The sequence below is a fragment of the Cnephaeus nilssonii genome (genome assembly GCF_951640355.1).
Source record: "Cnephaeus nilssonii genome assembly, chromosome: 15".
In the NCBI taxonomy this organism is placed as follows: Eukaryota; Metazoa; Chordata; class Mammalia; order Chiroptera; family Vespertilionidae; genus Cnephaeus; species Cnephaeus nilssonii.
The window spans coordinates 69,992,675-70,018,633 of record NC_137086.1 but is presented as its reverse complement, the minus strand read 5'-3'; the positions used below and the strand labels follow the sequence as shown (position 1 = coordinate 70,018,633).

Below are 25,959 nucleotides of genomic sequence, written 5' to 3'. Positions count from 1 at the left end.
GGGGCAGTGTCAGTGAAGAATTTCTTTTGGCATATGTCTGACATTTTGCTGCCTGTGGATTGCTCTAGTATTTTTATGGTTTCCCGTCTTATGTTTAAGTCCTGTATCCATTTTGAGTTTATTTTTGTGTATGGCGTAAGTTGGTGATCAAGCTTCATTTTTTTGCATGTATCTGTCCAATTTTCCCAACACCATTTATTGAAGAGACTGTCTTTATTCCATTGTATGTTCATGCCTCCTTTGTCAAATATTAATTGAGCATAGTGGTTTGGGTCAATATCTGGATTCTCTATTCTGTTCCATTGATCTATATGTCTGTTCTTGTGCCAGTACCAGGCTGTTTTGAGAACAGTGGCTTTGTAATACAGCTTGAAATCTGGTATTGAGATCCCTCCTACTTTATTCTTCTTTCTCAGGATTGCTGTGGCTATTCGGGGTCTTTTTTTATTCCAGATGAATTTTTGGAGAGTTCTTTCAAGGTCTGTGAAATATGCCATTGGTATTTTAATGGGGAGTGCATTGAATCTATAGATTGCTTTGGGTAGTATGGACATTTTAATGATGTTGATTCTACCAATCCATGAACATGGTATGTTCTTCCATCTGTTTACGTCTTCCTCTATCTCTTTTTTCAGTGTCCTGTAGTTTTCCGTGTATAGGTCTTTTACCTCCTTAGTTAAGTTTATTCCTAGGTATCTTAATTTTTTTGGTGCGATGGTAAATGGGATTGCCTTTTTAGTCTCTCTGTCTGTAAGTTCACTATTGGTGTATAGAAAGGCCATAGATTTCTTGGCGTTAATTTTGTATCCTGCTACATTGCCGAATTCATTTATTAAGTCTATTAGTTTTTTGACGGAGTCTTCCGGATTTTTTATGTACAAGATCATGTCGTCTGCAAATAAAGACAGCTTTACTTGTTCTTTTCCAATCTGGATGCCTTTTATTTCTTCTTCTTGTCTAATTGCAATGGCTAATACTTCCAGTACTATGTCAAACAGGAGTGGTGAGAGTGGGCATCCCTGTCTTGTTCCTGTTCTTAGGGGAAATGTCTTTAGTTTTTGTCCATTGAGTATGATGTTTGCTGTGGGTTTATCATATATCGCTTTTATTATGTTGAGGTATGAGCCATCTATTCCCACCTTGTTGAGAGCTTTTATCAAGAAAGGGTGTTGGATTTTGTCAAATGCTTTTTCTGCATCAATTGATATGACTATGTGATTTTTATCTTTCAATTTGTTTATGTGATGTATCACGTTTATTGATTTGCGGATATTGTACCATCCTTGCATTCCTGGGATAAATCCTACTTGGTCATGGTGTATGATCTTTCTGATGTACTGCTGGAGCCGATTTGCTAGAATTTTGTTGAGGATTTTGGCATCTATGTTCATGAGGGATATTGGTCTGTAATTCTCTTTCATTGTGTTGTCTTTATCTGGTTTTGGTATTAGGGTGATGCTGGCTTCATAGAAGGAGCTTGGAAGTGTTCCTTCCACTTGAATTTTTTGGAATAGTCTGAGGAGGATAGGTTTTAGTTCTTCCTTGAATGTTTGGTAAAACTCTCCTGTGAAGCCATCAGGCCCCGGGCTTCTGTTTGTCGGAAGCTTTTTGATGACTGCTTCAATTTCGTCCATAGTTATTGGCCTATTGAGCTGTTTAGATTCTTCTTGATTGATTTTTGGAAGGTTATATTTTTCTAGGAATATGTCCATTTCCTCCAGGTTGTCCAGTTTGTTGGAATAGAGTTGTTCGTAGTATTTTGTAACAATCCTTTGTATCTCAGCGGGGTCTGTTGTTATTTCACCTCTTTCATTTCTGATTTTGTTTATTTGGGTCCTCTCCCTTTGCTTCTTGGTGAGCCTGGCTAGAGGTCCATCAATCTTGTTTATCCTTTCAAAGAACCAGCTCTTGGTTTTGTTGATCTTATGTATTGTTTCTTTGGTCTCTATGTCATTTATCTCCGCTCTGATCTTTGTTATTTCCTTCCTTCTGGTTACACTGGGCTTTTCTTGCTGCTCTTTTTCTAGCTCTTTGAGTTGTAGGGTTAAGTAATTTATTACCATTGTTTCTTGTTTTTTGCAATAGGCCTGTAGAGCTATGAACTTCCCTCTCAAGACTGCTTTCGCTGTGTCCCATAGATTTTGGATTGTTGTGTTTTCATTGTCATTTGTTGCCATGATGTTTTTTATTTCTTCCTTGATCTCTCTGGTGACCCAGTCCTTGTTTAATAGCATGCTGTTTAGTCTCCATGTGTTTGATTTCTTTGGATTGTATTTATTGTAGTTGATTTCCAGTTTTATGCCACTGTGATCTGAGAAGATGCTTGATATAATTTCTATCTTCTTGAATTTGAAGAGACTTTGCCTGTGACCCAGCATATGGTCTATCTTTGAAAATGACCCATGTGCACTTGAGAAGAATGTATATTCTGTGGCTTTGGGGTGAAATGTTCTGAAGATGTCAATTAATTCCATCTGGTCTAGTGAGTCATTTAGGATTGCTGTTTCTTTGCTGATTTTTTGTTTAGAGGATTTGTCCAGTGGTGATAGTGGGGTATTAAAGTCTCCTACTATGATTGTGTTGCTATTAATCTCTCCCTTGATATCCTCCAGGAGTTTTTTTATGTATTTGGGTGCTCCTATATTGGGAGCGTATATGTTTACCAGAATTATTTCTTCTTGTTGGATTTCTCCCTTTAGTATTATGAAGTGGCCTTCCTTATCTCTTGTTATGGCATTTACTTTGAGGTCTATTTTGTCAGATATAAGTATTGCTACCCCAGCTTTTTTTTCATTTCCATTTGCCTGAAAGATATTTTTCCATCCCTTCACTTTCAATCTGTGTGAGTCTCTTGTTCTGAGGTGGGTCTCTTGTAGACAGCATATATATGGGTCGTGTTTTTTTATCCATTCAGCTACTCGATGTCTTTTGATTGGAGCATTTAGTCCGTTTACATTTAAAGTTATTACTGAAAGGTATTTGTTTGCAGTCATATCTATTTTTGTGTCTGTATTCCTTCTTACCTGTTTATTTCTTCTTTTTACAGTATTCCCTTTAGCAATTCTTGCATTGCTGGTTTGGTGGTGATAAACTCCCTGAGGCTTTTTTTGTCTGCAAAGCTCCTGATTTCCCCTTCAATTTTGATTGATAGTCTTGCTGGATATAGTATTCTTGGATTCAGTCCTTTGCTTTGCAACACTTTGTATACCTCCTTCCATTCACTTCTAGCTTGTTGTGTTTCTGATGAGTAATCATTTGACAATCTGATGGGTGTTCCTTTGTAGGTAACTCTCTGTCTCTCTCTTGCCGCCTTTAGGATTCTCTCTTTATCATTTATATTTGCCATTGAAATTATGACATGTCTTGGCGTGGGTCTTTTGGGGTTGATCCTGCTTGGGACTCTCTTTACTTGCGTAACTTTTATCTTTCCCATATCCGGGAAGTTTTCTGTCATTATTTCTTCAAATAGATTTTCTAATCCCTGCTGCTCTTCTTGTCCTTCTGGCAGCCCTATTATACGCATGTTACTTCGTTTCATGTTGTCCCGAAGTTCCCTTAGGCTTTCCTCCTGCTTTTTAATTTTTTTCTCCAATTGCTGTTCAGCTTGAGCTTGTTTCTGTACCTGATCTTCTAACTCACTAATTCGGTCCTCTGCTTCTTGTAGTCTACTGTTGAAACTTTCCATGGTGTTTTTGATTGTAGCTATATCACTTTTCATTTCTTCCTGATTCTTGCATAAGTTGTTGATTTTCTCATCCATCCGATGTATAAATTCCATGACCATTACTCTGAATTCCTTTTCGGTCATGTTGCAAGCTTCATTTTCACTAATTTCCTTTCTTGGCGACTCCACATTTTCTTTCCTCTGTGAGTTATTTCGTTTCCCCATTCTGGCTATTACCAGAAAGCTCAAGCTTCTGTTTGCGTGGACCTGGGCCGTGTGCTGTGGGGACTTCGCTCCACCCTAGTTTCACTGAAGTGCTCTGACACTAGGACGTGTGGCTGTCTTTGGTTGGTGGGAACCAGACTTGCCCAGGATCAGTGTCCCCAGTGTTCTGTGTGGTCTCGTGTGCACATTTAGAATCAGGGGCCCTGTCTGCACCACACTGTTGGTATGTGCCGAGAATGAGATCCTTAGCATGTGCCAGGAGTCAGAGTTTCCCTGTGTCTGCACCAAGACTCGAGTGTCAAAGTCTCTGTTGCCTTGTGCGGTTTCTCGTTGAGAATCAGGGTCCCTGTGTGTGCACGCACCAACAATTGGGGTCGCTGGCTCTTAGTGTGAATGCGCTGTGAGTCAGGGATCCCAGGCAGCTGTGTCCGGCGTGCCAAATTCCCTGAAGTGGAGCTGCGTCCTGTGTGTGCTCTCTCTGCTGAGCCAAACCGGCTAGAGCGCACTTTCTTAAAAACCTGAAGGTGAGCCGGCTCAGTGAACTCTCCCAAAGTCCCAGAAGGGGGGCGGAGTCCGTCCTGCGCGCCAAATTCCCCAAAGGGAAGCCCCTCTGTGCAGGCTCTTAAGAATCTCCGAAGGGGGAGCTGTGACCCGCGAGCCAAATTCCCCCAAATTCCCCGAAGGGGAGCCCTCTGTGCGCACTGACAGATTTCCCCAACGGGGAGCTGCTTCTGTCCCGTGCGCGAGCGCGCGCCAAATTCCCTAAGAGGGAGCGCGTCCCTGCGCAAAGCTCGGCAGCTTGGGCCGGGGGCGGGTCTATCAGTTACTATGGCGCTGTCTGTGCGCGCTGTGCGCGCTCCTGTGAGCAGCTAGGGCGAAGGGCGCGTCTATCAGTTACTATGGCGCTTTCCGCGCGCTGTGGGCGCTCAGCAGCTTGGGGGAGGGGCAGGTCTATCAGTTACTATGGCGCTATCAGCGCCTGCGAGGAGGGGGATAGGCTCTTTGACTCACGGAAATCTGCCGGGAAGTCTGGATTCTTGTTGTTTGTTTGTCTGAAGCTGTGACAGCAGGTCTCTGTCCCCGGTGGCTGCAGGGTCCTGGTTTGTGTCAGAAGCCAGGATCTGAGTCTCAGGCAGCTCTGTTTCTCAAGATGGCGTGGTCTCTGCGTCCGCACCAGCCGCCGAGAAGTGTCCGCTTTGTGCGCAGGGCTCCACCGTCTAGGGCTGCCCTGTTCGGGAGCCCCTTGGAAGACCTGCAGAATCTAACTGACCCTATCTCATACACACACACACACCACACACATCTACACTCTCCTCTATGGGTTCCTCACTCACACTCTCTCTCTCCCTACCTTCCTGCCGGTCGCCATCTTTTTTCTCCCCAGGTACGTGTCCTTGACGGGAGTTGACCCTGCGACCCTTCAAGGCATGGTCTGGCTCTCAGACCACTGAGCCACACTGGCCAGGGCTGCACACACCATGCTTATTCATCTCGGGTTTCCCTCCTGCGTTTTTTTGAAGCGAAGCGTAAGAAACCCAGCTCCCAAATCTAGGAAAAGTGCACCTGTCGTCCCGGGCCCAGCTGGAGCTGCTCTTCCTCCCGGGGCGGCCTGGCCTCCCCCGCCCCGCCAACCCCTCTCTGCCTCCTGCAGCCGGATGACCCCCAGCACCCAGGGTCTGCAGGGGGGCCGCGCTGTGCTGTGGGTGCTGCCTCTGGGGTGCCTCAGCTCTCCAACAGAACTACCAGGCCCTGGTGCGCAGAGCCCACGGCCCTTCTCCTCCCTGTCTCTCCCACGGCCGAGGCCGAGAAGAGGCTCAGTACCCATCCCTCAGGAGCAGCAGGCACACTGCCATGCTGTTTCCGGAGCCCTTTTCCTGACAGCTCCCTCCTTCAGAGCTCCCAGCGCCACGGCCTGCTTCTCAGGTTCCTGTAGGCTTTGCAAAGGGCAGGCTGGGCACCGGCTCTCACTCCGCCCGCCCAGCTGCCAGGGCAGTGCTGCAGGGAACATCTTAGGTATCAGCGTTACCTTGACAACCAGAAAGCTTTCCACAACCTCCCACCTGCTTTACACTGAACTTGATATCTACCGATCAGCACAAGATAAAATTCTTCTAGTTACAACTGACCACAACCCAGGACTTCATTCCAGTGAAATCCTGTAATTGCACCTCAGGGAAGCCACACAGCGAGTGCTTCTGGAGTCAGGGTTTTATCTGTGAATCCTGTGCCCTCTGCCCGCGGGCACAGCGGGTCTGTGCAGAGGTGACCTCACAGGCGAGGGTATTTTAAGCCTGACACGCCAGGGACGCGCTTGCCAAGTTCCGTAACGGGCTAATTTGACAGCTGCATGCTTCCCAGTCTTTCTCGCACAATTATGTTTCTAAAACACTTACATTACTAACATCACAAATTATCTATTTCGATTGCAGATTTAAAATGTTCAATAATGCAGTGAAACCGTGACGCGAAGATGCAAACGATTCAGTCCTTTCTCAGAAAACTTCTGTTCCAGAAAACAGCGTTTAGGCCACTTTTTCTGATGTGAAACACAAAGAACAATCGTTTGTGGATGAGGAATTGTAAATCTATTCTGCTATTTGCAAAAGCCAAGTAAGGTGTCAAACGGTCACCACATCCCCTTCAGCTTCCGAGAGGAGACGACATCCACTGCCCAGCAGGGCGGCCGGCCAGCAGGCGGCCCAGCCTCCCGCAGAGCCAGCTCGCCCGGCCAGGCTGGCTATGGTAGGCTGAAGAATTTTTAAGTCTTCTTGGAAAATGTATTAGAATATTAGGTTGCATTGACATGTTCTAGAAATGATGTTGGAAATTACCATGTAATAAGCTAAGCCATTTGATTATGAACTACTGTGGAAATAGCAAGACTTCTCAAATAACTGGGAACCTAAGCAATCTTTGCCTAATATAAGAAATTTTAAACGTTTTCCTAAAATATTAATTATGTGGGAAAGCACAAAAATCCTATAAAAAAGCTCACCTTTATTCTTTTGACTGTCATTTCTCCGGATAATTCCAATCTACTATCCAATCCACTACACCCTAGACCAGGGGTGGGGAACTTTTTCCTGCCAAGGGCCATTTGGATATTTATAACATCATTCACAGGCCATACCCAATTATCAGCTTAAAAATGAGCCTGCTGTATTTGGTCAAACATTTCATTAACTCTCCCCTAATGCCTTGGCAGGGCCAGACCAAATGATTTCTTGGGCCTTATACGCAGGCCGGATGTCCCCACCCCTGCCCTAGACAATAACACACAGAGTTTGACTGCAGTCATATATTATCAATTTCTCTTTGCTTTGAGACATTTTTGGGTAGGTTTTCTAACCTTCAACTCTTCCAGCTCAGTATTTAATTTACCATGATTTGGGGACCTACAATCTCACTCACGCTCCGGACTACATTTTTAACATTAATTCTCCCTGTTAATCTCCACCCTTCTAGTCGCAACTCAGAGCGACCCATCCTTTTCACTGTATGCAGCATGGTCCATATATTTTTAAAAATTATCTCCAATGTGAAGGAGATTTTTTATTTAATTTTTATTTATTTATTTTTAAAAATTGATTTAAAGAGAGGAAGAGAGAGGGAGAGAGATAGAAACATCCATGTGACAGTGAAACATCGATTGGCTGCCTTCTGCATACCCCCCACCAGGGTGAGCCTGAAGCCCGGGCTTGTGCCCTGAGTGGGAATCGAAACAGCAACCTTTCAGTGGATGGAACGACGCTCAACCAACTGAGCCACAACGGCCATGGCGTGGTCCATGTTTTTATATCTCTGTCTATTCCATGAGTTCCTTACACCTCTCCTACAGATAGGACAGATGACGGAGTCAAAAGCCTCCCAGAAAACATGTCCACCTTTATGCTGTGAAGGTGCCTGACGAAGAGACAGAATCATCATGTTTACACCTGTTTTCTAATTCACTCCACTGTCCAACCAGTTCAGTGAAATAAATCTCTATCCACGTGCAGGCGTGGACTGAAGGGGCATCCCCGGGCACACGACCCACCGAGGAAGGCGCCTTCGTGTGAAACCGTAACGGTCACCCTGACTTACCGGCCTGGCCTCGGGGCAAGGCTTCCGCCCGACGAGGGGCCGCCCGTCCTCCGCCCGGCCCTGCTCCTGTGTGGCCCGGGGCGGCTCGCCCACCTGGAGGGCCACCTCGGCGGCTCTGTGCCTCCGAGAGGAAGCCCAGGACCTGCCTCTGGAAGGCGGCCTTCGCACCCTGAGACCTGATTCCTGAGAAACTCGAAGGAGGACCACGGAGCATCTGCGTGAGGGCTGAGAGCGCGGCCAAGGCTCACGCTGCTGGGCCCGGCCCGAGGCGCTCCCTGCTCTGGAAGGAAGCGGAAAGTGGGGTGACGTCTCCGTGCAGTTTCCTTACACACAGGAGCCGGGAACCCCACACCGAACTGTCCGGTCTCCCGCAACCAGTGCAGAGGCATCTGACCAGACACAGCCCGGCGCCTTCAGAAACGAGGGGAGTACGAGGCAGCTTCACTGCGATGGCCGCGCCCGTTAACGTGTGCGGTGGGCGAGCTAGTGACTGCTGGCTGTTAATGAACAACGGAGTGAAGGAGGAGACTGCTGAGTTCACTCGGCTGTCTTAAAACTCTTGGCAGCTACTCTCAAAAACCGGGTTTCCTTATCAAATTTATTTTCTAAAAAATAATATCTACATGGAGTTAATGGACATCCTTCAAGATGACATTCTGTCCGGTTCAGGGTCTGTATACGGGCTGACGGAGGGTGATGCTGGCTCTCCCTGTTAATTTATGCTAACTTTGAAACGACTCAGCGATAACATTTTAATAACAGGAATTAATGGGGGGATTATATAAATTACTTAAGTTACTTAAATACACGTTACTTAATAAGCTTTATCTCAACTTTATTATTTGCAAAATGGGGAGAACACCTATTTCCCAGGTTGTCTGAAGCCCTGAGCCCAAGTGCGCATGCACAGGTCAGTGTGCCCATGCCTCGCCATCCGCGCCATCCCCGTCATCCCCGCCATCCCCGCCCCGGACGCGGCTCCGGGACACAGCACCCCCTCACCAGCCAGAGCCCTTTGAGGCTCCGGGACACAGCACCCCCTGGCCCAGCAGGGGGTGGCGGTACCTGCTGCTGACACAGGACCCTAGCTGCCTCTGCCTCTAACTATGTGCCAATTAATAAGAATTTAAAATAATTTGCATTTTCTGAATAAGTACCCATTTATGGGAAAATGGTGAAGCCCAGAACAATGCTGGCTGAGTGTGAACCAGAAGTGAGCTGTGTGCTGAGGCTTTGCCCACGTGACAAACTAAAGGACCTCGGGGGGGGGGGGCGTAGAGGGCACTCCATGGACATCGGCTACCCCCTGGCCCTACACCCCCCCCATACGGCTGCCCTGGTGAATGTGCTGAGAGGGGTGGGCTCCTTGGAGCCGCTCATGGGACCCGCCTCACGTTGGCATGCCCAGTGCACACACAGACAGGAGCTCGGCAGGAAATACACCCTTAGTGAGAGGACAGACAGCAGAGCATCCGCCCGGGAGGCCTGGCAGCACAGGTGCCGCGCTGAGCGGGACTCACCACTGTCACCGCGTCGTTCAGCAGGGACTCCCCGAAGACCAGGATGTAGAGCTGCTCGTTGACGTGAATGTTCTCGAAGACGGCGAGCACGGCCACGGGGTCCACGGCGGAAATCAGGCTGCCGAAGAGCAGGTTCTGCAGCAAAGTGATGTCGCTCAGGCCGAAGGCTTCGATCTGGCAGATGCCGAACAAGGACACGCCGATGCCGATGGAGTTCCACAGCGTGCCCACCACGGCGTACCAGAAGATGGTGCCGATGTTCTCGAAGAACGGGCGGGTGGGCATGAAGTAGCCCGCGTCCAGCACGATGGGGGGCAGGAGGTACAGGAAGAACACGTCTGTCTTCATGGCGGGAGGCGACTTCTCATCGACGCCAAAGATGATGCCCCCGAGCAGAAGGCCCACCATGATGAGCAGGCAGCTCTCGGGCACGATGGTGGGCAGCTTGTGGTAGAGATGGAAGCCTGTTCCAAAGCAAACGAAAACATGGCCGTGGTTCAGGCAGGAGCAGCGGGGACACAGCCCGTTCTCCGACAGAACCAACGGGCCTATTGCAACGTCCCCAGGTCGGCCCTGGTTTGGCTCGTGGCTAGAGCATGTGCAGGAGGCAACCAATCGATGTGTCTCTCTCACATCAATGTTTCTCTCTCTGTCTCCCCTCTTCCACCCTCTCTAAAAATCACTGGAAAAATATCCTCGGGTGAGGATTAACAACAACAAAAATCTCCCAAGTCATACAACTGGCTATGGACTGGCTTTCTAGATTATGATGTAAAAGTGTGATGATCTCCTTAAAGCTATTTTCCAAGTACTTTCAGGTACAACTTTAAATTTTAATCAAAGGTAGGTCGCTACAGGCACACAACATACAGTACCATTTGTCTAAATTCTGATTGTTTTCTTAAATAAGACAATGCAATGTTACATTTGGGACAACATCGTGATTCCCAGCACGTTTTCTGATGCAACCTCGTCAACCTTGTTTAAGTGGAAGTGGAGGTCCAAGTGGCCCATGCGCCAAGGCCGCACGCCAGCTTTCGGACGCCCCTGTCGCTCTGCACGGAGAAGAGGGTGCAGCTTCCCCCGTGCTCAGCTCCAGGCTCTGTCACTCGGATGTGGACTATGCTTCCTTTTTCTGGTGGCGGCTCCTTCAGAGACAACCCCGTCAGTCATCAAAGGAGCGCGGGCAACCGCTGTAGGAGGGATGTGAACTCGCACGGTCTCCAGTCTCAGAGAACGGATGTGTCCGAGACTTGCTCTACCACGGGCACCTGCCGATGGAGGCCCAGCCGCATGCCCTGAGCAGAGCGGGAGGGCTGGAGAGCACCGGAGGCGGCGCCTGGCGGGAGAGGGGTGCTGAGCTCCGAGAGAGGGACGAGGCGTCAGGGAGTGAGATGTGGGAAAGACACTGTCTCCTAACCAGTGGGGCCACAGCGGGGCCGTACCACGGGGGCGCAGGAGGGGCGCAGGGGACACCGCTGCACAGGCACGTGGGCCCTGGGGAGTGACTGCGCGTGAGACGGTCCCTGAGGGCCTGGCGAGAACACCTCCTATCTGCAAGGCAGCGGGCCGTCCTGAGCCTGTCACGCGTGGTAGAGCCAACGCAGCCCGTGGAAATGATCTCAACTATCAGAAGGTAATATGGAAGTAACAGAGTAAGTTACTTTTTTAACACGTACAATCACAGAGTTTTAATAAGTAAATTCTTGGAAGCTATAAGCTGTACTCTAACTCAGCATGAAATAGTTTGTGAATCAGGAAAATCATCATAATTTGAAGAGATGCAAATAACTAATCTCTAAATAATTAAGTTAACATTTATTTGGTATTCAAACCATCCCTCCAGCTTGGATTATTTTGTTATTCACATTATAGCAGACTTTGGTAATTGCTGGGGAACATACACATTCACCTGGTTCAATAGGGCTTTCCCCATGACCTCTGGCCGTTGACCTCTGTTAAAGGGGAGCTGCAGGAGTCCCCAGTGCCGCAGCCGGGACCCTGTCCTCGGCGGGCTGGCCCCGCAGCAGCCCTCCCTGTGCAGGGGGACGTGCCTCCCGGCTCCCAGGGTCATGGGCATTCAGCTCCTTTCTGGGACGCAGACCTGAAGGCCGGACCTACGTGCTGGGGCCTTGCCAGCTGCCCAGACAGCGGCCCGGCTTTGATCCAGCTCCTCCAGTCTCTGCTTGTGGCTGGGGGAAGTTACCATCAGACTGAGGCCAGCTTGCTCATCTGTGAAAGGGGGACCCATGCACCCACCACATGAAGAGCCGTAAGGTCACTGGGCCGGGAGCTGCAGAGCTCCGACCACTGAGCCGGCAGCGGCACAGACGCCCCAATGCTGGCGTTCCCCCCTCCTGTGCATGCAAGAGCAAGAGGACACAGCTCCAAAGAAACAGACCCAGGAGCAGGCGCTCTGCAGGCAAACTGGGAGGGGAGCCTGTTCTCGGTAGGTCCTACTTCCCTTCTTTTCCTTTCCCTGCACCCAGCCCCAGGACGCATGGGGTGCCGTCTGTCCCTGTGTTGGAAGGAGATCCTGGTTCCAGGCCGGAGGTGGGAACCCAGCGGAGAGAAGGAAGGAGCAGAGACTGTGCTGTTGCCCCACACAGGCCAACACCTGCCACTCTCAGGTGCATCCCTCACTGATCCTGGCGCTCCAGGGAGGGGCGGGGCCAGCCGCGGGGAGGGGCGGGGCCAGCCGCGGGGAGGGGCGGGCCAGCCGCGGGGAGGGGCGGGGCCAGCCGCGGGGAGGGGCGGGGCGGGCCAGCAGCAGCCTAAACACAGGTGGGAGACCCAAGGGCCTGGAGGAAGGGCTGGAGGAGGCGCGGAGGGAGTGAGGCAGCAGATGGGGAACAGCAAGGAGCAGGAAGAAACTTTACTTAAGAAACCCTGTGTTTACGTCTTTAAAGTGCTGCTCTCCTCTCTTGTAGGGAGGCTTAGCCCGTCCACGTTGGTCTGAGTGACCTGGGCTGGAACTTGGGCAGCAGCTTGAACCTGCCCCGTTGCCCCACAGGCAAGGCGGGGTGAAGGAAGGCCTCACCGGAGCTGCAGCTCGTGCTTCGGGGGAGCATGGCAGACACTGAATTTTACCACACGCTCTGCTGGCACAGACGGTTTTGTACGTGGATGTCTACACTTTCATGAAGGACAAGCATCACACTTTTCAGCAAGAGAATTATTCAAAACAAAGCCAGAAAGGCTTCTTACACTTAGTTATTCACAGAACAAAACCAACCAAACGTTTACAAATGGGTATGCACTTCTGGCCACCCCCGCCCCACCAGGCATTTCCTGAGAAGGTGTGGACGGCATACACAGAATTTGCTTTCCTCGGGTCATTATCCCAGCTAATACTACCGGGAAATGGATCAGTTACGGGGGAAGTCAACTAAAGTGTCTTACCTACAGGCTGACTGTGAGCTCCTGCAGGCAAGCTCCATGCTTACTCGGGCCACCCACCTGTCTCTGCGCAGGCGCCGGAAGCCACCTGCCGCGGGCAGCCCAGCTCCGCTCTGCTGAGAGGGCCTGGCTGCGGCCAGCGGGACGCTATTTGCGGGCGTGGAACTGAATGCAGTTTTCTGTGTCACAACATATTATCTTTGTAGAATTTGTTTAGCCATTTAAAAAGATTTTAAAAGCCATCCTCCCCACAGGCCATCAGGACCAGGCTGGGGCCGTATTCGGCCCTCGGCTGAGGCTCACCTAGCCCGGTCCCATTTGTTCTTTGTACTTCCTGCTTATAGTGTTCACAGCATCAGACTGCCCTCACTGACGACCGGCACACTGAAGTCTGTGGGAATGGATGCTTCAACACGTATTTTATTTTCATTGCAATAGAAATTCACTTATGGGAAGGGGACCACGATTAGAGGTCTCCTGTACAAAATACATAGTTAAATATTTTTCTCTTGAAGTGAATTTATTTTAATTTCTCTCTGCATATATTTTTGAAATTAGATGAGCTTAAAAACTAAGGAACTATGCTTAACTAAAGGCAATGCAATTAATTCATCACATTTTCTCATCCTATATAATAAAGAGGTAATATGCAAATTGACCCTCATATCCTCACAAGATGGCTGCCTACGACCAGGCTGGCGGGGGGGGGGGGGCAGGTGGGGGTGACCATGCCAGCGGGTGAGGGGTCTCATCGCCACTGCACAAAGCTCACCTCCTCACTCATTGTGTGGTCCAGGATTGTGAGTCGGACATCCCCCAAGGGGTCCAGGATTGGAGAGGGTGCAGGCTGGGCTGAGGAGACTGCCCCTCCCTGTGCACAAATTTCATGCACCAGGTCTCTAGTTTTAAAATAATCTCTTTGTCAAATTCTGGGAAGAAAGCAAAGCGAGAAACACTGGAAGCTTCTAGATAGCACAACCCACAAAAGAGCAATAGTGTAAAAATCTAATCAGACATTCACACCACCAAAAGCCATACAAAGTCTCAGACTCTTCCCAGCAGTGAGGGAGGGGGCGCTGTGGAGTGAGCCGGGCAGGCCTCAGGAAAGAGCACCCGAGCTGAGGCAGACAGAGCGTCCTAAGGATGCTGCGTCTGTTCAGCGGCCCAGCACAATGGCCTTGCTAAGGGCCGCGCACTCGCCACGCCTGTGACCATAGGAGCCACACAGTGCCAGCTCTGCAGAGCACGCTTCCAGGGCTGCTCACTCACAAGCACCGTGGGAAACTGGAGTACACCAAGGAATATTTGGCTGGAAAATGGTAAATATTTCTGAAATACATTAAACTTGTTCTTAAGCAATAAAAGAAATAAAGCAGGTTCATTCAGCCTAAAATGCTAATTTCATGTATCTCAGTTCACATAACAAAATATCATTTTTATTTGTTCCTTTTTATTGAATTTATTGGAGTGACACTGGCTAACAAAATTCTATGGGTTTCAGGTGCACAATTCTAAACACATCAGAAACCAGTAGAATTTTGGAGTGCATTCTGCTAAGTGAAATAAGACACTGTACTGTGTGACCTCCACCCCAGGCCAAGTCTCTTCTCACCCCATTTATCCCCCATGCCCTCCTCCACACCCCTTCCACTCCCAGTCATCACCACCCTGTTGTCTTTTCTTTTTTCTTCTTCTTTGCTCAAGTCCTCCACCCCTCCCTACCTCTGAAGCTGTCAGCCTGCTCTCTATGAGTCTGTCTCTATATTGCTTGTTCATTTTGTTCATTAGAATCCACAGGAGTGAAATCATATGGTACTTGTCTTTTTCTGATTGTCTTATTTCACTTAGCATAATGCACTCTAGGTCCATCCATGCTGTTGCAAAGGGTAAAATTTCCTTTTTTTAAATTTTTATAGCTGAGTAGTATTTCACTGTGTATAAATTCCCATAAGTGGAATTGCTGGGTCATAAAGCAATTCTATTTTTAATATTTTGAGGTAACTCTATACTGGTTTCAACAGTGGCTGCACCATCTGCATCCCCACCAACAGTGCATGAGTGTTCTCTTTTCTCTACATCCTCAGCAGCACTTGTTGTTTGTTGATTTATTGATGATAGCCATTCTGGCAGGTGTGAGGTGATATCTTATTGTGGTTTTAATTTGCATCTCTGATGATTAGTGATGTTGGGCATTGTTTCATATGTCTATTGGTTATCTGTATGTCCTCCTTGGAGAAATGTCTATTCAGGTCCTTTGCCCATTTTTTAGTTGGATTGTTTATTTTTCTGGTGTTGAGTTTTATAAGTTCTTAATAAATTTTGGATACTAATAACATATCATTGGCAAATATGTTCTCCTATTCAGTGGTTGTCTTTTCATTTTGTTGATGGTTTCCTTTGTTATGCAAAAACTTTTTAGTTTGGTCAGGCTAGTGTAGCTCAGTGGTTGAGTGTTGACCTATGAACCAGGAGGTTAGGATTTGATTCCTGGTTGGGGCACATGCCTGGGTTTTAGGACCAGGGATCATGCAGGAGGCAGCTAATAGCTGATTCTTTCTCATCATTGATGCTTCTATCTCTCTTTCCTTCTCCCTTCCTCTCTGAAATAAATTTAAAAAATTTAAAAAAACTTTTAAATTTGATATAGTCCCATTTGTTTCCCTTGCCTGAGGAGATATATCAGAAAAAAATATTGCTATGAGAAATATCTGAGATTTTACTGTCTATGTTTTATTCTAGGATTTTTATTTTATTTTTATTTTTTGGTTTCAAGTCTAACATTTAAGCCTTTAATTCATTTTGAGTTTACTCTTGTGTTAGGTGTAAGAAGGTGGTCTAGTTTAAATTTTTGGCACATATCTGTCCAATATTTCCAACAGCATTTATTGAATAGACTATCTTTATCCCATTGTACATTTTCCCCTCCTTTGTTAAATATTAATTTACTATAAAGTTGTGGGTTTATATCTTGGCTCTCTATTCTGTTCCATTGATCTATATGTCTGTTTTTATGCCAGTACCATGCTGTTTTGATTACAGTGGCTTTGTAGTATAGTTTATCAGGTAGCATGATTCCTCCAATTTTGTTCTTCTTTCTTAAGATTGCTGTGGCTATTTTTTTTTTCTTTTGTGTGTGTGTGTGTGGTTCCATATAAATTTTTGGAATACTTGTTCTAGTTCTGTGAAATATGCCACTGGTATCTTGATAGGAATTGCATTGAATCTATAGATTTCTTTGGGTAATATGGACATTTTAATGATGTTAATTCTTCATATCCATGAACATAGTATATGCTTCCACTTATTTGTATTTTCTTCAATTTCTTTCTTCAGTGTCTTATAATTTTCTGAGTACAGGCCTTTTACATCTGTGGTGAAATTTATTCCTAGGTATTTTATTCTTTTTGAAGCAATTGTGAATGAGATTGTTTTCTTAGTTTCCCTTTCTGATAGTTAATTACTGGTGTTTAAACATGCATCTGATTTCTAGATATTTATTTTGTATCCTGCTACTTTACTGAATTCATTTATCAGTTCTAGTAGTTTTTTGTGGAATCTGTAGGGTTCTCTCAAATGATGACAATTTTACTTCCTCCTTTCCAATTTGGATGCCTTTTATTTCTTCTTTTTGTCTCATTGCTGTGGCTGGGAGTTTCAGTACTATGTTGAATAAGAGTGGTGAAAGCAGCAGTCAGCCCTGTGACTGGGGAAGTCCCAGCACTGGAACAATGACTGCCACGAGCACCTCTGCTGAGAGCACCTCTGTCTAGAAGAAAGCTGCCCCCAAGTTCCTGCCCCAATGCCAGACAGTCCAGTTTCTCTTTGTATGTGTCTGGGTCCCCCAAAGCCTCACCTGGCAGTGGAGTGCAGAGGAAGTGGGAGCTTTCTATAAACCCCAGCAATCTAGAAGCTGCAAATCCTACCCTCTTCCTAGATGCACAACATAGAGAAATGCCAAAGAGAAAGCACAGAAACTCAGCTTGTCCCCAGATGAGAGGTTAAGAAGTTTGCCCAAGGTGCGTCCCAGTGACTGGGCCCACTGGTGAGTCTCAGACTGTGCCACCCTCCCACCAGGCCTGCTGCTTCAGCCCCGGGCCTCTTGTGTCCTGGCGACTGGGCCCTCTGGTGAGTCTTGAACTGTGCAACCATCCTGCCAAGCCTGCCGCTGCAACCACAGGCCCCATGTAACTTGGCGTCTAGATACTTCGGTGAGAGCAAAAATGGGGAGACAAAGAAACAATCCCAAAAGGAAATAAAAGGAGTAGCAAGAAAAGGAACTAAATGAAACAGAGGCATGCAATATGTCAGAAGAAGACTTTAGAGTAAGCGTCATAAATTTCTAAACCAGCTGGATGAGAAAATCAACAACTTATGCAAGAATCAATAGGAAATAAAGAGTGATATAGCTACAATTAAAAACACAATGGAAGGTTTCAACAGCAGACTAGAAGAAGCAGAGGACCGAATTAGCGAATTAGAAGACCGGGCAACAAAACACACCCAATCTGAACTGCAATTGAAGAGAAAAATTAGAAAGCAAGAGGAGAGCCTAAGGGAGCTTTTGGACAACATGAAACAAAATAACATATGTATAATAGGGGTGCCAGAATGACAAGAAGAGGAGCAAGGATTAGAAAATCTATTTAAAGAAATAATGACAGAAAACTTCCCTGATTTGGGGAAGAAAAAAGTCACACAAGCACAGAGAGTCCCAAACAAGATGAACCCTAAAAGACCCACACCAAGACACATCATAATTACAGTGGCAAACATTAACAACAAAGAGAGAATCTTAAAGGCAGCAAGAGACAGACAGAGAGTTACCTACAAGGGATCTCCCATTAGGTTATCAAATGATTTCTCAACAGAAACACATCAGGCCAGAAGGGAATGGGATGAAGTATACAAAGTTATGCAAGGCAGGGGACTGAATCCAAGAATACTCTATTCAGCAAGGCTATCATTCAGAATTGAAAGGGAAATCAGGAGCTTCACAGACAAAAAAAAAAAAAGGCTAAGGGAGTTTATCACTACCAAGCCAACAATGCAAGAAATGCTAAAGGGACTGTTATAAAAAGAAATAGAAAGAGAAGAAGGAACACATGCACAAAGAATAAAAATGGCTGCAAACAAGTACCTATTACTAATAACTTTAAACATAAATGGGTTAAATACTCCAATCAAAAGACACTGAGTGGCTGAATGGATAAGAAAACATGACCCATATATATGCTGTCTATAAGAGACCCACCTCAGAACAAGGGTTTTACACAGACTGAAAATGAAGGGATGTAAAAATATCTTTCAGGAAAATGGAAATGAAAAACAATCTGGGGTAGCAATACTTATAACTGACAAAATAGACCTCAAAGTAAAGGCCATAACAAGAGATGTGTGTTGAAAATAAAAAAACAATCTGGGGTAGCAATACTTATAACTGACAAAATAGACTTCAAAGTAAAGGCCATAACAAGAGATAAGGAAGGCCACCTCATAATAATAAAGGGATTGGTCCAACAAGAAGATATAACTCTGGTGAACATATATGCACACAATGCAGGAGCACCCAAATACATAAAAAAAAAAACTTCTGGAAGATATCAAGGGAGAGATTAACAACAATACAATCATAGTAGGGGACTTTAACACCCCATTGACATCACTGGATAAATCCTCTAGACAAAAAACCAACAAAAAACCAGCAATCCTAAATGACTCACTAGATCAGATGGAACTAATTGACATTTTCAGAACATTTCACTCCAAAGATACAGAATATACATTCTTCTGAAGTGCACATTGGACATTTCCAAAGATAGACCACATATTAGGACATAGACAAAGTCTCTTCAAATTCAAGAAGATTGAAATCATATCAAGCATCTTCTCAGATCAAGATGGCATAAAATTAGAAATCAACTACAATAAAAACAATGAATAAAATCAAACACTTGGAGGCTAAATAGCATGTTATTAAACAACTAGAGGCCCAGTGCACAAAATTCGTGCACGGGGGGGGGGGGGGAGGGAAGGTGTCCCTCAGCCCAGCCTGCACCCTCTCCAATCTGGGACCCCTCGAGGGGTCGGGCCTAAACGGATAGTCGGACATCCCTCTCACAATCCAGGACTGCTGGTTCCCAACTGCTCGCTTGCCTGCCTTCCTGATTGCCCCTAACTGCTTCTGCCTGCCAGCCTGATCACACCCTAACCACTCCCCTGACAGCCTGATTGATGCCTAACTGCTCCCCTGCCAGCCTGTTTGCCCCTAACTGCCCTCCCCTGCAGGCCTGGTCCCCCCCAACTGCTCTACCCTGCAGGGCTGGGTCCCCTCCAACTGCCCTACCCTGCAGGCCCGGTCACCCCCAACTTCCCTCCTCTGTCAGCCTGGTCACCCCTAACTGCCCTCCCCTGCTGGCCATCTTGTGGTGGCCATCTTGTGTCCACACGGGGGCAGGATCTTTGACCACATGGGGGCAGCCATCTTGTGTGTTGGAGTGATGGTCAATTTGCATATTTCTCTTTTATTAGATAGGATAGAACAGTGGTCGGCAAACTGCGGCTCGCGAGCCACATGCGGATCTTTGGCCCCTTGAGTTTGTGGCTCGCGAGCCGTGGTTTGCTGACCACTGCTTTAGGACAATGATTTGGGTGATACCTTAGAGCAGTGGTCGGCAAACCATGGCTCGCAAGCCACAAACTCAAGGGGCCAAAGAGCCGCATGTGGCTTGCAAGCCGCAGTTTGCTGACCACTGGGATAGAGGCCTGGTGCATGGGTGGGGGCCAGCTGGTTTGCCTTGAAGGGTGTCCCAGATCAGGGTGGGGGTTCCCTTGGGGCATGGGGCGGCCTGGGTGAAGGGCCTGTGGTGGTTTGCAGGCTGGCCACGCCCCCCAGCAACCCAAGTGGAGGCCCTGGTATTTGGGATTTATTTATCTTCTATGATTGAAACTTTGTAGCCTGGAGCAGAGCCAAGCCTTTTGCTTGCTCTGTGGTGGCAGCCATTTCTGTTGGGATTTATTTATCTTCTATAATTGAAACTTTGTAGCCTGGAGTGGAGGCCTAGGCCGGCCAGGGTGTGTGGAAAGCTTGGCTTCCTCCATTGCCAGGGAAACTCAAGCTTCCCTCCTGCTCGCTCTGTGGCCGCAGCCATCTTAGTTGGGTTAATTTGCATACTCGTTCCTGATTGGCTGGTGGGTGTGGCTTGTGGGTGTAGCAGAGGTATGGTCAATTTGCATATTACTCTTTTATTAGATAGGATGATTGGGTTACTAAAGAGATCAATGAAGAAATTAAAAACATCCTGGAAACAAAAGGCAATGAAAACACAACAATCCAAAAGCTATGGGACACAGTGAAAGCAATCCTGAGAGGGAAGTTCATAGAATTACAGGCCTTCCTCAAAAAACAAGAAAAACTGGTAATAAATTATCTAACTCTACAACTTAACGAATCAGAAAGAGAGCAACAAGAAAAGCCCAGAATGAGCAGAAGGAAGGAGAAAATAAAAATCAGAGCAGAAATAAATGACATAGAGACAAAAAAACAAACAAAACAAAAAAACAATACAAAAGATCAATAAAACCAAGAGCTGCTTCTTTGAAAGGATAAACAAGATTGATGAACCTCTAGCCAGGCTCACCAAGAAGCAAAGACATAGGACCCAAACAAACAAAATCAGAAATGAAAGGTGAGATAACAACAGATGCCACAGAAATACAAAGGATTATTAAAAAATACTATGAAGAACTCTATTTCAACAAACTGGTCAATCTAGAAGAAATGAACATATTCCTAGAAAAATACGACTTTCCAAAACTCAATCAGGAAGAATAAAAACATCTGAATAGGCCAATAACTATGGAGAACATTGAAGCACTCATCAAAAACTTCCAAGAAACAAAAGCCCTCAGCCAGACGGCTTCACAGGGAGTTTCACCGAACATTCAAAAAAGAACTAAAACTTATCCTCCTCAGACCATTCCAAAAAATTCAAGAGGAAGGACCACTTCCAAGCTCCTTCTATGAAGCCAGCATTACCCTAATACCAAAACCAGATAAAACACTACAAAGAAAGAAAATTACAGGCCATTCTCCCTGATGAACATAGATGCTAAAATCCTCAACAAAATTATAGCAAATTGCATCCAGCATTACATTAGAAAGATCATACACCATGACCAAGTGGGACTTATTCTAGGGATGTAAGGATGGTACAATATCTGCAAATCAATAAACATGATACATCATATAAACAAATTGAGAGATAAAAATAACATAGCTATATCAATTGATGCAGAAAAAGCATTTGACAAAATCCAACACCCTTTCCTGTTAAAAACCTTAAGCAAAGTGGGAATAGAGGGATCATACCTCAACATAATAAAAGCCTTATATGACAAACCTACAGCCAGCATCATATTCAATGGGAAAAAACTAAAACCATTTCTCCTAAGAACAGGAACAAGAGAGGGATGCCCACTCTCACCACTCCTGGTCAACATAGTACTGGAAGTGCTAGACATAGCAACTAGACAAGAATAAGAAATAAAAGGCATCCAAATTGGAAAAGAAGTAAAACTGTTATTATTCACAGATGACATGACACTGTACATAGAAAACCTTAAAGACTCCATCAGAAAGCTATTAGACTTAATAAATGAATTCAGCAATGTTCCAGGATACAAAATTAACACACAGAAATCAAAGGCTTTTTTATACACCAATAATGAACTTACAGAAAGAGAAATTAAAAAAACAATCCCATCTACCATTGCAACAAAAAATTAAGATACCTAGGAATAAACTTAACTAAGGAGGTAAAAGACCTGTACTAGGAAAACTACAGGACGTTGAAAAAAGAGATAGAGAAAGACGTAAACAGATGGAAGAACATACCATGTTCATGGATTGGTAGAATCAACATCATTAAAATGTCCATGCTACCCAAGCAATCTATAGATTCAATGCACTCCCCATTAAAATACCAATGGCATATTTGACAGACCTAGAAGAAACTCCCCCAAAATTCATATGGAATAAAAAAAGACTCTGAATAGCCACAATAATCCTGAGAAAGAAGAACAAAGTAGGAGGGATCTCAGTACCAGATATCAAGCTATATTACAAAGCCACAGTTCTCAAAACTGCCTGGAACTGGCACAAGAACAGACATATAGATCCATGGAACTGAACAGAGAACCCAGAAATCGACCCAAGCCATTATGCTCAATTAATATTTGACAAAGGAGGCAAGAGCATACAATGGAGTCAAGACAGTCTCTTCAATAAATGGTGTTGGGGAAATTGGACCGATACATGCAAAACAATAAAACTAGACCACCAACTTACACCATACACAAAAATAAACTCAAAATGGATAAAGGACTTAAATGTAAAATGGGAAACCATAACAATCTCAGATGGATCCATAGGCAGCAAAATCTCAGACATATGCCAAAGGAACTTCTTCACTGATACTGCTCTTAAGGCAATGGAAACTAAAGAGAAAATAAACAAATGGGACTACATCAAAATAAAAAGCTTTTGTACAGCAAAAGAAACCACAACAAAGCAACAAGAAAGCCCATTGCAGGGGAGAACATATTTGCCAATGTTATCTCCGATAAGGGTTTAATCTCCAACATTTACAGGGAACTCATACAACTTAACAAAAGGAAGATAAACAATCCAATTAAAAAATGGGCAACAGACCTAAATAGACACTTTTTGAAAGAGTACATAGAGAAGGACATGCATGAAAACATGCTCAAAATCACTAATCATCTGAGAGATGCAAATCAAAAGGACAATGAGGTACCATCTCACACCTGTCGGAATGGCTATCATCAACAAATCAACAAACAAGTGCTGGCAAGGAAGTGGAGAAAAGGGAACCCTCTTGCACTGCTGGTGCGAATGCAGACTGGTGCAGCCACTGTGGAAAGCAGTATGGAGTTTCCTCAAAAAATTAAAAATGGAACTCCCATTTGACCCAGTGATCCCACTTCTAGGAATATATCCCAAGAAAACAGAAACACCAATCAGATATATGAACCCCTATCTTCATAGCAGCACAATTCATCATAGCCAAGATTTGGAAATAGCCTAAGTACCCATCAGCAGATGAGTGGATTAAAAAACTGTGGTACATCTACACAATGGAATACTATGCTGCTGTAAAAAAATGGAACTCTTACCATTTGCAACAGGATAGGTGGACATGGAGAGCATTATGCTAAGCAAGATAAGCCAGCTGGAGAAAGGTAAATATCACATGATCTCACTCATTTGTAGAATATAATGAACAGCATAAACTGATGAACAGGGACAGATCTAGAGACAGAGAAGCATCGAACCGTCCGTCAAATCTCAGAGAGAAGTCAGGGGAGGGTGTGTGTGTGTGTGTGTGTGTGTGTGTGTGTGTGTGTGTGGTGGCAGTAAGAGATCAATCAAAGGACTTGTATGCATGCGTATAAGCATAACCAATGGACACAGACAGTAGGAGAGTGAGGCATGTGCTGGGGTCTGGGAGTGGTCGGAAAGAGGTCAATGGGGGAAAAAGGAGACATATGTAATACTTTAATCAATCCTATCTAATAATAGACAAATATGCAAATTGACCGCACCTTTGCTACACCCAAGCCACGCCCACCAGCCAATCAGGACGAGTATGCAAATTACCCCAACAAAGATGGCGGCTAATTTGCATATCAAGACAGCGTCGAAAGAAGCCAAGAGCTGCAGAAGGGAGTAAAGCTTTGAAGAAGCAAGCAAGCTGGGGGGAGGAGAAGGGAGGAGCGAAGGCAGGGCCGGGGGCAAAGGGAAAAGCAGGCAGGCTGGCGGAGAAGGCAGGGCGGGCGACAAGGGAGGAGCGGAGGCGGGGTAGAGTGCAGCAGGAAGTCCTATTGCAGGATTTTTCCTGCAACGGGAACTCTAGTAAAGAATAATAATAAAAAAAGAGTGGGGAAAGTGAACAACCCAGTTTTGTTTCTGATCTTAATGGAAACACATTTGTAGTTTTTGTCCATTGAGTATGATGTTGGCTGTGGGTTTGTCATATATGTCCTTTATTATGTTGAGGTATGTTCCCTCTATTCCCACTTTGCTGGGAGTTTTTAATCACAACTGGGTGCCAAATTTTATCAAATACTTTTTCTGCATCAACTGAAATGATCATATGGTTTTAATCCTTCATTTTGTTTATGTGGGTTATCACATTTATTGATTTGTGGATATTATGCCAACCTTGCACCCCATAAATCCCACTTGATCATGATGCATGGTCTTTTCAATGTATTCCTGGATCCAGTTTACTAATATTTTTGAGCATTTTAGTAACTATATTCATTAGGGACATTGGCCTACAAATTTATTTCTTTATAGTGTCTTTGTTTGGGTTTGGATTTAAGCTAATGCTAGCCTTATAGAATGAGCTTGGGAGTATTTCCTACTTTTGGATATTTTGGAATAGTTTGAGAAGGATAGGTGTTAGTTCTTTTTTGAATATTTGGTAAGATTTACCTGTAAATCCATCCAGTCCTGGACTTTTATTTGTTGGGAGTTTTTGATTTCCACTTCAATTTCATTAGTTATAATCTATCCATTAAGATTCTCTGATTCTTCCTGATTCAGTTTTGGAAGATTTTATATTTCTAGGAATTTATTCATCTTGTCAAATTGTCTAATTTGTTGGCATATGGTTGTTCATAATTCAAATATACATTAAAAAAATAGAATGCTATAGGCAAAAACCCCCAATCAGAAACAGAGAGAAAATAATAGGAAACACCATTTTGATCAGATACATCAACAAGCTTCTGAGTAATAGAATTTAATTCTAAAATTAAATATAATCACAAGTGATTTAATAAATAATAAATAAGCAAATAAATAAATAAGTAGCATAGAATTCAATAAGCAGAATCAAGTGATGTATGTCAATACTTCATTAACTTGTGAATATAGATTTGTCATAACATTCAGTTAGATGCTGGGAGTGAAAAAAACACTTAATATTTACCCCTCCAAAAACAGTGCAGCTGTGAAGACAGAGGTTTTCCAAAAGCTCCACTTGTGAGGTTTGCAAGGGACTTTCCCCCCACAAGTAACTTAAGCACTATTTTTTCCATGTGACTTGACCACTTGCATAGAAAAAGGAAAACATAATGAGTTTAGTCTGTCCATGAAGAACTTTAAAAAGGAAGAGAGTTTAATCCTTAGTCGGATACTTGTTGAGTGCCTTTCCTGTACGTGGCTCTGAGAGACCCAGAGTTGGATCATGAATAGACCATGTCTGCAGTGAGCTTATATTAGGTACAGGAGACAAGACAAAACCGTAAGTATTTATAATGCAACATAGTAAGCGATAGAGCTATTCTAGCAAATTACTGAATCCAAGGAAGGCATCATGGGAATCCCAATTTATAGCTGGGCAGTAAGAAGCACAGGTGGCAATCTGGGACTCACAATTGGTATCTGAAATGTGGGCAGTGTTGTCAGACTCAGCCTTTTGCTAGTGGGACCTGGTGCCAACTCCAAGGAGATAATGTCAGAATTGAACTGAATTGTAGGATACCCAGCTGGTGTCCACAGAGTAGTTGAGAATTTCTTGAGGATAATCTGCACATTAGGTGGCCAAAAACATTCTGTGTGTGTGTGTGTGTGTATGTGTGTGTATGATTGAATCAAAATGATTCCAAGGTTTTGCTCAAACAAATGGGTGTAGAGTGGGGTGATTTACTGAGACAGAGGACAATGGCAAGGGACATTTCAGGGAAGGAAATTAAGATTGTAATCACCAACCAGAATCTCTTTCAAAAATACCACAGAACTTAACAAATTGACAGTTAAGATTTATCTAGAAGAAATGGCAGGCAATTTTTACAGAACATTATAAAAGAGCTATCACTTCTGAAAGAGCATAATCTCAAGCCTGCCCAATACCACTGCCCAAAATATTGGCATGTGCTTTTATTAATCCCATAATGGATCATACTGATGAAACAGTAAGACCATATAATGGTATACAGTAGGTCCTCGGGTTATGTCGGAGATCCGTTCTCACGGCGCCA

At 45.1% G+C, this 25,959-nt stretch overlaps 1 protein-coding gene across 1 annotated transcript in view; it reads right to left on the bottom strand.

Annotated features, from left to right (window-relative positions):
* SLC9A2 (solute carrier family 9 member A2) overlaps positions 1-25,959 on the bottom strand; it is a 125,085-nt gene that overhangs the window by 70,149 nt on the left and 28,977 nt on the right. Inside the window, exon 2 of the mRNA XM_079791578.1 lies at positions 9,493-9,956. Coding sequence (XP_079647704.1) covers positions 9,493-9,956 — 464 coding nt within the window. The remainder of the gene's footprint in view (positions 1-9,492; positions 9,957-25,959) is intronic.